General features: G+C 42.3%; 1 protein-coding gene across 3 annotated transcripts in view; it reads left to right on the top strand.

Annotated features, from left to right (window-relative positions):
- The first annotated feature begins 228 nt into the window (after positions 1-228).
- Positions 229-12,784, top strand: part of ric8b (RIC8 guanine nucleotide exchange factor B) — a 49,039-nt gene continuing 36,483 nt past the window's right edge. The window contains exons 1-3 of one of the 3 annotated variants that reach the window (XM_048548450.2): positions 377-440; positions 9,107-9,154; positions 9,382-9,562. Coding sequence is in view for 1 of the 3 variants with exons in the window: in XM_048548448.2 (XP_048404405.1) it covers positions 351-440; positions 9,107-9,154 (138 nt within the window). In the remaining 2 variants the exon portion in view is untranslated. Of the gene's footprint in view, positions 441-9,106; positions 9,155-9,381; positions 9,563-9,586; positions 11,347-12,784 lie in introns of those variants that run through there. The other 2 variants (XM_048548448.2, XM_048548451.2) reach the window with 2 other exon arrangements.

Raw genomic sequence — 12,784 nt, 5'->3', positions numbered from 1 at the left:
GCCGGTTTCCGGATGACGGGTGCGGGGTGGGGGGGGCGGTCCGGTTGCCGGGTGCGGGGGGGGGGCGGTTCGGTTGCCGTGGTGACGGGTGCGGAGTGGGGGCCGGGCCGGTTGCCGGGGGGGCGGGAGATTGCCGAGTTTGGTGTGGGGGCGGGACGGTTGCCTGGTTGGAGGCGGCCGGTGTGACGGGTGCGGGGTGGTGGGGGCGGGCCGGTTGCCGGGGTGACGGCTGCGGGGTGTGAGCCGCGCCGGTTGCTGGGGTGAAGGTTCAGTTTGGGCGGAGCTCCTTATCTCTTGGGGCTCGGTCATTAGACACTAATCCAGGCCCAGGCTCCATTCCGGCGTCAACGATGGATCCTTCTTCCGCACCGGCTCTGGCAGCACTGGAGAGTGGCAACAAGGAGGAGGTAGAGCGGGTACTGCAGGGATATAACCGTCAGGTGAGTGACACCGGGCTGGCGGCAATGACACGACTCGGGACATCCCCCACCACCACCATTTAATTCGGGCACATCCATATCTCCCCTCCCCATCATATTTCTGCCCGCTCTCCCAGGAACGTTAACCTAATCCCACTTCTAGGAAAAACTCTCACTCCTCTTTCCCCCCATCCCCCGTCTCTCCTACTTGGGAACATCCCTTCTCCCACCCTCCCCCACCATCCTCAGGCACACCCCCTCCAATCTTCCAGGAATATTAGCCCTCCCCACCCAATCCTGAGGAAGATAAATCCTCCACCCCCCCCCTCCAAGCACAACTATAAGAACCGTAAACAGGAGTGGGCCGGCTGGCCTCCAGCCTGCTCTGTCATTCAACAGGATCATGCCTGATCTGACATTCTTCATAGATAGTAGGAACTGCAGATGCCGGAGTATCCGAGATAACAAAGTGTGAAGCTGGATGAACACAGCAGGCCAAGCAGCATCTTAGGAGCACAAAAGCTGACATTTTGGGCCTAGACCCTTCATCAGAAAAGGGAGTGGGGAAGAGGGTTCTGAAATAAATAGGGAGAGAGGAGAAGATAGGTGGAGAGGAGACAGACAAGTTAAAGAGGCGGGGATGGAGCCTGTAGAGGTGAGTGTAGGTAGGTAGGGAGGGGATAGGTCAGTCCGGGGAGGACAGACAGATCGATGGGGCGGGATGAGGTTAGTAGGTAGGAAATGGAGGTGCGGCTTGAGGTTGGAGGAGGGGATAGGTGAGAGGAAGAACAGGTTAGGGAGGTGGATGAGCTGGGGTTTTGGGATGCAGTGGAGGGGAGGGAGATTTTGAAGCTTGTGAAATCCACATTGATACCATTGGGCTGCAGGGCTCCCAAGCGGGATATGAGTTGCTGTTCCTGCAACCTTTGGGTGGCATCGTTATGGCACTGCAGGAGGCCCAGGATAGACATGTCATCTAAGGAATGGGAGGGTTTCCGCGATGTAGAGGAGGCCACAATGGTTACAGTGGATGCAGTATACCATATTGGTAGATGTGCAGGTGAACATCTGCTTGATGAGGAAAGTTATCTTGGGGCCTGGGATGGGGGTGTGGGACGAGGTGTGGGAGCAGGTGTAGCATTTCCTGCGGTTGCCGGGAAAAGTGCCGGGTGTGGTGGGGTTGAAGGGGAGTGTGGAGCAGACAAGGGGGTCACGGAGAGGGTGGTCCCTCTGCAAAGCAGACAAGGGTGGGGAGGGAAAATGTCTTTGGTGGTGAGGTCGGATTGCAGATGGAGGAAGTGTTGGAGGATGATGCATTGGATCCGGAGGTTGGTGGGGTGCTACGTGAGGACGAGGGGGATTCTCTTTTGGTGGTTATTGTAGGGATGGGATGTGAGGGATGAGTTGCGGGAAATGCAGGAGATACGGTTGAGGGTGTCTCACCAATTTGTGGGGGGGGGAATGCTGCGTTCCTTTAAAAATGAGGACATCTGAGATGTACAGGAGTGGAATGCCTCATCCTGGGACTAGATGCGGTGGAGACAAAGGAATTGGGAGTAGGGGGTGGCATTTTTGCAGGAAGGTGGGTTGGAGGAGTTGTGTTCTCGGTAGCTGTGGGAGTCGGTGGGCTTGAAATGGATATCGGTTTCGGGGTGGTTGCCGGAGATGGAGACAGGGGGTTCCAGGAAAGTGAGGGAGGTGTTAGACATAGTCCAGGTGAATTTGAGGTTGGGGTGGAAGGTGTTGGTGAAGTGGATGAATTGTGGGAGCATGAGGCAATGGCGATACAGTCATCTATGTAATGAAGGAAGAGGTGGGGTTTAGGGCCAGTGTAGGTACAGAAGAGGGTTTGTTCCATGTAATCTACAAAGAGGCAGGCATAGCTTGGGCCCATGCAGGTACCCATGGCTACCCCCTTTATCTGTAGGAATTGGGAGGAATCAAAAGAGAAGTAGTTGAGGGTGAGGAGTAGTTCGGCTAGGCGGAATAGGGTGTCAGTGGAGGGGGACTGGTCGGGCCTGTGGGACAGGAAGAAGCAGAGGGCCTTTAGGCCATCTGCATGGAGAATGCAGGTGTATACAGACTGGACATCCATGGTGAAAATGAGGTGTTGGGAACCGGGGAATTGGAAGTTCTGGAGGAGGTGGAGGGCGTAGGTAGGGAGTTCCTGCGCCAGTGGGGAGAAAATGGAGTCCAGATTGGTGGAGATGAATTTGGTCGGGCAGGAGGAGACAGAGACAATGGGTCGACCAGGGCAGACAGGTCTGTGGATTTTGGGAAGGAGGTAGAAGCGGGCGGTGCGGGTTTGGGGAACAATGAGTTTGGAGGCTGTGGGTGGGAGGTCACCTGAGGTGATGAGGTTGTGGATGGTTTTGGAGATAATGGTTTGGTGCTTGGGGGTGGGGCCATGTTCCAGGCAGCAGTAGGAAGAGGTGTCAGAGAGTTGGTGTCTGGCCTCAGCGATGTAAAGGTCACTGTGTCATACTACAACTGCGCCTCCCTTGTCCACGGGTATGATGGTGAGGTTGGGATTGGAGCAGAGGGCTGCACATTCTGCCGGGGAGAGGTTGGAGTGGGTGAGAGGGGTGGAGAAGTTGAAGCGATTGGTATCTTAATGGCAGTTGGAGATGAAGATGTCGAGGGAGGGTTGGAGGCCTTGGCGTGGTGTCCAGGCGGAGGAGGACTTGTGTTGGTGGCGGGTGAACAGGTCAGTAGAATGAGGATTAGGCTTGTGGTTAAAGAAGTAAGCGTAGAGGGGGAGGCAGCGGAAAAACAGCTCAATGTCCAAATGTGACTGGTAATCGTTCTTCATGTTCACTTTCGTGTTTCCCAGCAAACCTCGAATCCCCTACAGTTCAAGAATTTGTCTCATCTCCCTATCTCTGAGGCTCCTTACCTCGCATACTTTACATACCCTCACAAGAAGAAATGTCCTCTCTGCATCTGTCTCATCAGGCTCTCTCAGAATCTAATATGGTTCAATAAGATCACCCTCCATTCTTCTAAATTCTGATGAATTGTAGAAATTTTCAAAGCCAAAGCACTACATACTGCCCAGAGGGGCTGTTTTAGATAAACCAGAACCACAAGTGGATATCCTTATTTTAAGGGCTAGTAAATTCCCAGTTATATAGCTTGTGACAGTTAGCATCATCTAGCAATGTAAACAATCTCCTGCATATCACAGCTGTATAACTTTATTGTCCAGAATTTGCTGAGAATAATGCGATCGCAATACCTGTCTTTATTGTTAATGTGCAACATGATTGTTAACTTGGGGCAAGGGAGATATACCTGATGAATTGCAAATCAGCACAAATGCCTTCCTAGCTTTAATCTCACTGAGATTTTCATGAGTTTATTATATTTGCATATTAATTGCTCAATAAACTGGGAAGTGAACATTACATTTAGTAAATACAGGTATTTCACCTATAATGCGATAGTGGCATATTTGTGTGGCCTTGCGCTATAGAAAATCGCATTATAGGGGAATCGCTATACTGTACAGTAGAAAGTTCATGTTATCCAAACAGCATCCACTATTCATCCATTATGTTATGCCGATTTGTCCTCATGAAACGTGTTATGACAGAAATATCTGTAATAGGGTCAATACCCTTTTCAACATCATAATTTTTAATTACTGCCACGTTGTTTCTCAAATAAAATAAATACTTAAAATTGTGACACTTCATTCCATCAGGTAGTACATCACATTAAAATTTTACTTCGCATGTTTCATTTTAATTTCTTCATTTTTTTCAATCTTTTTTCTTTTTCTGTCTGAGTCTCAAATTCATTTTAATTCCCTCTCCATTATTTCTCTGTGAAGTCTTTAAACCTCATTGTTTAAACAGATATAGTGCTGGTCGCTGCTGGTTCACATGTTGCTGATGCCGCATTGCCTTCAGCTCATGCTTCCAATAATTTGATGGGCCTTGTTTTAGCTGGAGAATGCCGGAACAAATCTGATTAATTGGTCATTCTATGACACGTCCATTCCAGTAAAATCCGGTGTTTGTGAATTTGTGCATAATTTGAATTTGTTTGAAAAGGTTAGCACTTCCAAAATGGAGAATTTTTGCTGGCATATATATGTAAAACGTGAAAAAGCAATGTAAGGGTAGGGATAGCAAATACATGTGTACACGAGAAATAGATAATTGTAATAACTTCTTATCAACTCTTTAAAGTTATTCTATAAACTGTCAATTTAAAAAAAATTGTGGAACAGCTATTAATGATGTAAATCATTGAAAGGTACCTCACTGAAGTGAGAATGGACAGATTATTGTGCTGGTTTTAAAGATTGAGGTGGTGAGATTGAGTGAGTAGCTACATTAGCTGAATACTTTTCCACCCATGGGGGAAGAAGAAGTAGAGATGGATGTATAACGTAGGCAAGGTCCTGTGGTTAAGTGGTTGAGCATGGTTGGAAGTTCAGTGTGTTACATAGATTGAAGAACGTGTTGATGATATGGTGGGATGAAGTTTGAAAGAGCTTTGTAAAGAATGGTAAGGATTTGAGTTTGATGCACTCTGAGATGGTGAGGCTGAACTGGATTTTAGAATGTGGTGATTATAAGACCATAAGGTGCAGAAGTAAATCATTTGGCTATCCCCATGTCTGCTTGGATTTCCTCTGGGTGCTTTGTTTTCCTCCCACAGTCCAAAGATGTGCAAGTTAGGTAGTTTGGCCATGCTAAATTACGTGTAGTGTCCAGGGATATGTAGGCTAGATGGATTAGCAGTGGGAAATGCAGAATTGCAGGGATAGGGTAATGGGGTGAGCCTAGGTGAGGTGCTTTTCAGAGGGTAAGTGTAAATTCACTGGGCCAAATGGCCTGTTTTCACACTGTAGGGATTCTATGATTCTACTGCCAGCCTCTCTCTCGTTAGGTAAGGGAACAACACTTCAGAATATTTTTCCTTTTATTATTCATTCATGGGATGTGGACATCCCTGGCCAGGCCAGTATTTATTCTCCATCCTAATTGCCCACAGGAGTGTTGAGAGTCAACTACATTGCTGTGGTCTGGAGTCACATGTAGGCCAGTCTGGGTAAGGCTAACAGAGTTGTTTCCAGAAAGGATGTTAGTGAACCAGTAGTTTTTCCTGGCAATTGGCAACAGTTTCATGTCATCATTTAGACTCTTAATCCCAAATTTTTATTGAATTCAAATTTCACCATCTGCCACGGTGAGATTTGAATCTGGGTTCCCTGAACGTTACCTGGGTCTAAGGATTAACAGCCTAGCAATAATATCAGTACTTTACTGCCTCTCCTTATTCCCTCTGTTGTGGGTATGGTATAACCAGTGATTTATATAGTTTTACAAAAGCACCCTATTTTCTCACCATTTCCTTTAAATTCAAAGCAACATTCCACGTATCTCTCATATTATCTGCTGCACTTGCGCCGAAATGAAAAAAGTGCCATGCAAGGACCTCCAAATCACATTTCTCCCCCCACCACCCTGCCCGGCATCTTTCCCCTTTTCAGTTCCTGAATTGTTTCTGCCACAGTGTTTGATGTAACTTTCCATCTGTCAAATTTTGCCCACTCATTTATCCTGTCTGTATCTCTCTGTGGATTCTGTGTCATTCTCACCACTTGTCTTCCTACCTATTTTTATAGTACATTCACGTCCCTCATCCAGCTCTATTGAATAATCATGGCACCAGCACTGATCCCTGTGGCATTTCACTAGCTACATGTTGCCATCCTGAGAATGCCCTCCTCCCACCTTTTATCCTAATTCCATCTTCCATTTGTATCCAATCCTCTATCCATGCAAATATACTATCCTTAACACCATGAGCATCTTCATTAGGTATGTGTGGTACCTTAGCAAACACCTTTTTAGGAATCCATGTAAATTACTCATGCTGGTCACCCTTTATTTATCCTGTTGTTGCTTCCCCAAAGAGTTCTAATAAATTTGCTAGGCATGCATTCTCCTTTCATGAAGCTATGTTGACTGTTTTTGATTGTATTATGTATTTTCTAAATTGCTATAGCTCCTTTTATAATAAACTCATAACATCTTTGCAATGACCAATGCTAAGCTAACTGACCTATAGTTATCTTTTTCTTTTCGGTCTCCTCTCCTCTTGAATAAAGGTGTTACACTGGTAGTTTTCCAGTCCTCTAGTACTGCTGCAGAATGTAATGACTTTTGAAAGATTACTGCCCAATGTCTGTGTAGAAACTTCTTTCAGAATTCTAAAATGCATCCTGTCAGGTCCAGGGGGATATATCAGCCTTTAGCCCCATTAGTTTCCCTAGCTGTTTTTTTTCCCTCTAACGGTAATCTTTGTATTTATTTCCTTACCTTTTTGCCTGTTGACTATTTAGTATTTTTGGAGTGTTATCAGTATTGTCTATTGTGAAGACTGATGCAAAGTATTTATTTAACTCTTCTGTCATTTCCTGCTTTCCCCTTATTATTTCCCCAATGGAATATCCCCAGCAGAATATTTTTACTGCCTTTCATGGGATGTGGGTGTCAGCATTTATTGCCCATTCCTAGTTGCCCTTGAAAAGACGCTGGTGGGCTGCTTTCTTTCTTTAGGTTAGATTCCCTACAGTGTGGAAACAGGTCCTCAGCTTCTTGAAACACTACAGTCCATGTGGTGTAAGTAGACATAGTGCTGTTAGAGAAGGAGTTCCAGAATTTTAATCCAGTGACTCTGAAGGGGCAACAATATAATTCCGAATTGGGATGGAGAGGAACTTAGGACCAGGAGTAAGTCATTTGGCTCCTTGAGCTGCGTCTGCCATTCAATGAAATCACGGCTGATCTATGGTCTAACTCTCATGTACCTGCCACATACCTCTAAATATGTTTGAAAAACAGTTTATCTTGTTTAAAATTAACAACTCATCCTGCATCCACTGCCATTTGGGGAAAAGAATTCCAAACTGCTACTATCCTTTGTGTATTTAAAGGTCTACCATCTCTCCTGAATGGTCTGGCCGGCATTCTCAGACTATGCCCCCTAGGTCTAGATTCCCCAACCAGTGGCAATAGTTTATCTAGCCTACCTTTTTCTCTTGATATCTTGAATACTTCAGTCAGATCACCCCTTATCCTTTGAGATTCTAGAGAAATTAGGCCTAATTTGTGTAATCTTTTCACATAACATTGCCCAGCTATCATTCTGGCAAACTTGCAGATGATAGTGTTCCCACATGTGTTTTGTTCTTGTCCTTCTGGATGATAGATGTTGAAGGAGCCTTGGTGATTTGCTGCAATGCATCTTAGACAGGTAGTTCTCCTATAACACACTATTTGCGTAGTTGCGTGACCTTGTGCCATAGAAAATTGCATTATAGGGAAATAATCATATCTATACAGCAGAAAGTTTGCATTATCCAAACAGAGTCCACTATTCATCATAAATAAAAATGAAAGACTTGCAGATGCTGTAAATCAGGAACAAAAACAAAATTGCTGGAAAAGCTCAGCAGGTCTGGCAGCATCTGTGAAGGAAAAAAAAACAGTTAACTTTCGGCTCTGGTGACCCTTCCTTTTTCCTTCACAGATCTGCCAGACCTGCTGAGCTTTTCCAGCAACTTTGTTTTTATGCACTATTCATTAATCATGTTATAGCTAATTTGTGTTAACGAAATTGCATTATAGCAGAATTACCTGTAGATGGTTCACACTGCTTGATGGTGGCAGAAATTATTATTGGAAGGGGTGCTAGTTAAGCATTTTATTTTGTCCTAGATAATATTGAGGGTTTTCAGCAGTTTGGAATTTCACTTATCCAACAGTATTCCATCACACTGCTTGATTTGTGCCTTTATAGAGATGATGAACAGGCTCGAAGCAGTTATTAAGTGAGTGAGTCTTTGGTCTAGGATGCTACCCTGAGGAATTCAACTCTTGTTTTGTCCCTACCTCGGAGCCAGAAGACCAGAGTTCAAGTCTCACCTACTCCAGAAGTGTGTAAAAACATCTCTGAACAGGTTGATTTGAAAATATCTACCGTGAGGAACTCCTGCAGTCCAAGTCTGAGACGGATAATTGCTCTCCAGTGTCACAACTATTTTCTTTTGTGATTGGTCTAAGATGTCTTAGGTTCATCTCTTTCAACCAATACATTAACGAGATCAGGAGATGAGCAGGTTGTTGCTTTATGCCACTTGGTGATACTGTTGACAACACCTTGCTCACTTTTTGATGATTGAGAGCAGGCTGATGGGTTGGCAATTGACTGGCTTGGACTTATCCTGCATTTTGTAAATTAATAACGTTCATGCATCAATCTATCTGCTCATTTCCCAGATTCTACAGGTAATTTTTCAAAAAAACAGTGCTTTTGCCATATGTGTTTTGATATTTTCTTCAGATGGTGCTGCTTGGGAAATAACTGGAGGACTTTCTATATTCCTGTCCTCTCAATTATTCATAAGACGTGGGCTTAATCAAAGATAAGGAAAAGTGCACAGATAATTTAATTTGAGGATATATACCAAGAAAGATGAAAGCTTGCAGGAAAGTGAGGAGTACCCGATTTTAACAGAATCGGAGAGCAATTTAACTAGAGAAACATTAAGAAACTGAGATTTGTTTTGTTAAAAAACTGTCCATTTGGATTATAAAGCATTGTATAGTAATGGATATTTCTATATGCTATATGCTGCAATCCTTTTTTGTGTTCTTATTTTACAGAACAGTCGAACTTTCACATTTGATCAAAGTGAGGAAGAAGAGAGAAAGGTAGGAAAATGACATTACAGTATTTTATTGATAAAAGCAAAGGTACTTAACTGTAATTATACTACTGAGCTGTGCTGGCCTGGCATTCTCAAACACCAATATAAAGTGTAATCTGAGGATTTGGAAATATTTAAAATGTGAATGTCTTTGGCCATTAAATGTTTATATAATTTGTATAAATTTTGGATAATTTTAACTGAAAATTGAAATTGTTTTGTTTTGTACAGTGCTGGTGCTGCTGAGTTCTGAAGCATGCCTTCAAAGTGAAGATAAAACTGCTGGAATTTGCAAAGAATCCCTGACCTACCTTAGCAGACTAAGCAGTCCTTGCATTTTGCTTGGAACCAATTGCTTGAGATCAGCGCTGTAGGAGCCTGAAAGCAATGTAGCATTAAGCCATCTTACAAAGTACTGCAAATTTGGCCTTCGCTCAAGCCTTAGGGTGGCCCCTACAGGTTGAAATGAGGGAGGACGGGCTTTTTTTTTCAAAGCTTCCTAAGTTGATTTTGAACAGCTGTATTTTAACAATAAAGATATTTGCAAATTGCTACTAATGTACTGAAAAGCACTGTAAAGCTACTCAGTTTGTAGTTTACAGCATCACTGAAACTAGGATGGAAAAATCTGTATTGATGTAGCCCTGTTCGCTTCTGAGGAAGGTCCTAAAACAAGCAGTAGCTGAATGAGTTTTTGTAGCTTTAGAAAAAATATGAATAACCAACTAGATTAATCTGATATTTGTTTTTTAGTTTGATATGGCTTGAAGGAAGAATATTGATCAAACGCCAGCGGATAGCCTGGTTTCCAATAGTGCCCTCGAATATTTTACATTCATCCACGTACAATGCCATATATAATGATAGGTGCTAGAAATACTACAATAATCATTTAACTTCAGTATTTACCAGAAAGATGGAGCAGTTCCTCGTGATGTTGAATGCTGTGATAAGCAATGCAATAGGTGCATTTAAAGTTTTCCTAACTTAAAAAAAATGCATTGAGTAAACTGAACAGACTGAGGATGAAATTTCTAGTATGATTGCATTGCATCCACAGTTTTAAAAAAAACTAGGGAAGAGGTAGCAGAAACATTACAATTAAATCTGTCGGTAGATAAATATGTTGTGCCAGGGAACGGTTTAACAGCTAATATAATCCTTACATTTAAGAAATGGAAAAACAAATCCGGGGATCTATCGACCACTCATCTTAACATTAATGATATTTAAAATAATGGATTTCCAATTAAAGAAACAAATAGAAGAACATCTGGAAATGAGAACTATAATAATGAATAGTCAGCATCAATTTGAAGGGAGAAGTTTTACTTGACAACTTTACTAAAATTTGAGGAAGCAACGGAGAGACTAGATAGTGGTAATTCACTGGATATATTTTAACTGGATTTTGATAGATGCTTCTTTATGGACTAACTAATAAGGTCAGAAAATGGGGAATAAGGGGACCAGTTTTAGAATGGATTGCTGGTTTGCTTTGGAGCAGCAAGTATTGAATGAGAAAAAAGCTGACTTCTGTTCAGAATAGTAGACGATCTGAAGTGGCATTTCACAAGGATCAGTGCTGGGATCACTGCTGTTTGCAATTTTACATGAATGATTTGGACTTTTGAATCACAAACACGATTTCTAAATCAGTTAATATTGAGGAAAGTTGTTACATATTGCCGAAGGAGATAATAAGAATGCAGAAAGGCACATCATTGACAAATTAAGTTCAACGTAGATAAATGTAAAGTTGGACTTCTTGATAGGAAGAATAGGGAAGTTGCTTATTAATCCAGAAGTTGCAAGTACAGGTGGAGTATATGATGTAGGGGGTCTTCAAGTACAACTACATCAATTGCAAGCAGTTTCACCACAGATTCATGTAAAGACTATCTTTTTAATTTTCTGTATTTTTTTATGGACCAAAATGGGAAAGATACTGTTTTAAAAGCCAAAGATTGTTGAAAGATTGCTAAACCTTTTTAAAGCAAGTAACCTGATACTTATCGTAAGTACTATTTATACAGCCACTTGTTCGAGCACTAGCCGAAGTCTAATTTGCAGACTTGCTGGAGTCAAGGGATGTGCGTGAATGGAACTGTGGATGGCAACAAATAGCTGATTGGTCTGTGGACTACCCACCAGTTATCAGCCTTCTATCTACTAACAACTGTGTTAGCATCCAAGGTAGCTTAACAGCTTTGGGTGTAAACATTTTGGCAGAAATAATCATACCTCTGGAGGAGAAGAAGCTGTTTTTGCTCTGTCATTTTTAAAAAAAAACCTCAGGGTTGAAAATAGCCAATTTATTTCCTGTTTCCAGTGATATAAACTGTGACTTTTAATTGATAAGTCAAAGACCTTTATAAGCGTGAACCTGTCATCCTGTGCCTTGTGCAAATGAGTAAAAGTATCTGGAGAAGTAAGATCACAAAGCTGTGTGTGTGTGGTTTTGTATAGTTCATAATTGTTTACCTGTGGCAAGAGTCTAGTTATTTCTTACAAATAATAATTCTTGTTAAGTATAGAAATCTAGTTTCTGCTTTCTGTTGACCTGGGTAAAGAAGTCAGAAAAATTAAGGAAATCTGTGCACTTTTTAAAAACCTTTTAACTAAGGATTTAGAGCAGATTTGTAGTTCGGGTTATGGATGTTGTGGTTTAAAGAATAGAGCTAGACCCCATAAACACTCTATCGTGAAGGAAAACCGGAAGTGAGGTAATCCAGCTCAACGGACACCAGAGTTTAACTAACAGGCAGGAAAACACAACAGTGCTTCATTGGAGACTGTACCAGCAGGGTAATGAAACTTCTGTGGAACAACGAACCAGCTTGGTGAGCCAACCTACCACAAAAGCCTTTAACTTTTGCGATGACTCTAGAAATAGTGGAACTTTGTTTCCAGCATGCTATTCCTGTGAGGGATAACATTAACAACGCCAGGAAGAAAAGACAGCTAAAAATCATTAGGCTTTCACTACTATAGCAATAGAATTGAAAAGTATAATTTCAATTATGTTGAAATGTTTACACCACATTTGGGCTACTTTTTGTAGAATTTTGGTTGTCATATTAAACAAAGGATATGGAGACTTTTGGACAGAGTCAGAATCTACCAAAAATAAATGGGCATATAGCAGGAAAGGATTAGCACGTTAAGTGTCTACACTTAGAAGAAGAAGGCAGATGTAAAGATATGATAGAAGTGTTTAAAATGGTAAGATTTTGACGGAATGGGTATAGAAAAAATCTTACCTGTTATGGGGAAGACCATAAATGGAGGACATGATGAGGAATAAGTCACTAAAAATGTGAAAGAAACATCTTTATTCAGAGCAATGAGCATATGGAACTCTCTGCCTTGGTGAGTGATTAAAGTGAATAATGTCAATAGGCTTAAGAGGAGTTTAATCATGCATTTGAGAGAGAACGGAATATAAATTTATGACCGTTGTTCCACTCTTGAATCTATGAGTGGAAGCTTGAGTGGCGTATACGCACTTGTACAAATTGGTTGAACTGAATGGCCTGTTTCTGTCATGCGCACTTCAGGCTTAACTATGATGGCAGCGACAGGAACAGAAAAAAAATCTGATCAGAAAAGTCTTCACCCAGACAGATGGAAA

This window comes from Stegostoma tigrinum, chromosome 18, assembly GCF_030684315.1.
Source record: "Stegostoma tigrinum isolate sSteTig4 chromosome 18, sSteTig4.hap1, whole genome shotgun sequence".
In the NCBI taxonomy this organism is placed as follows: Eukaryota; Metazoa; Chordata; class Chondrichthyes; order Orectolobiformes; family Stegostomatidae; genus Stegostoma; species Stegostoma tigrinum.
Note: the sequence above shows the minus strand (reverse complement) of the source record. Positions and strands in the feature narration are given on the sequence as shown.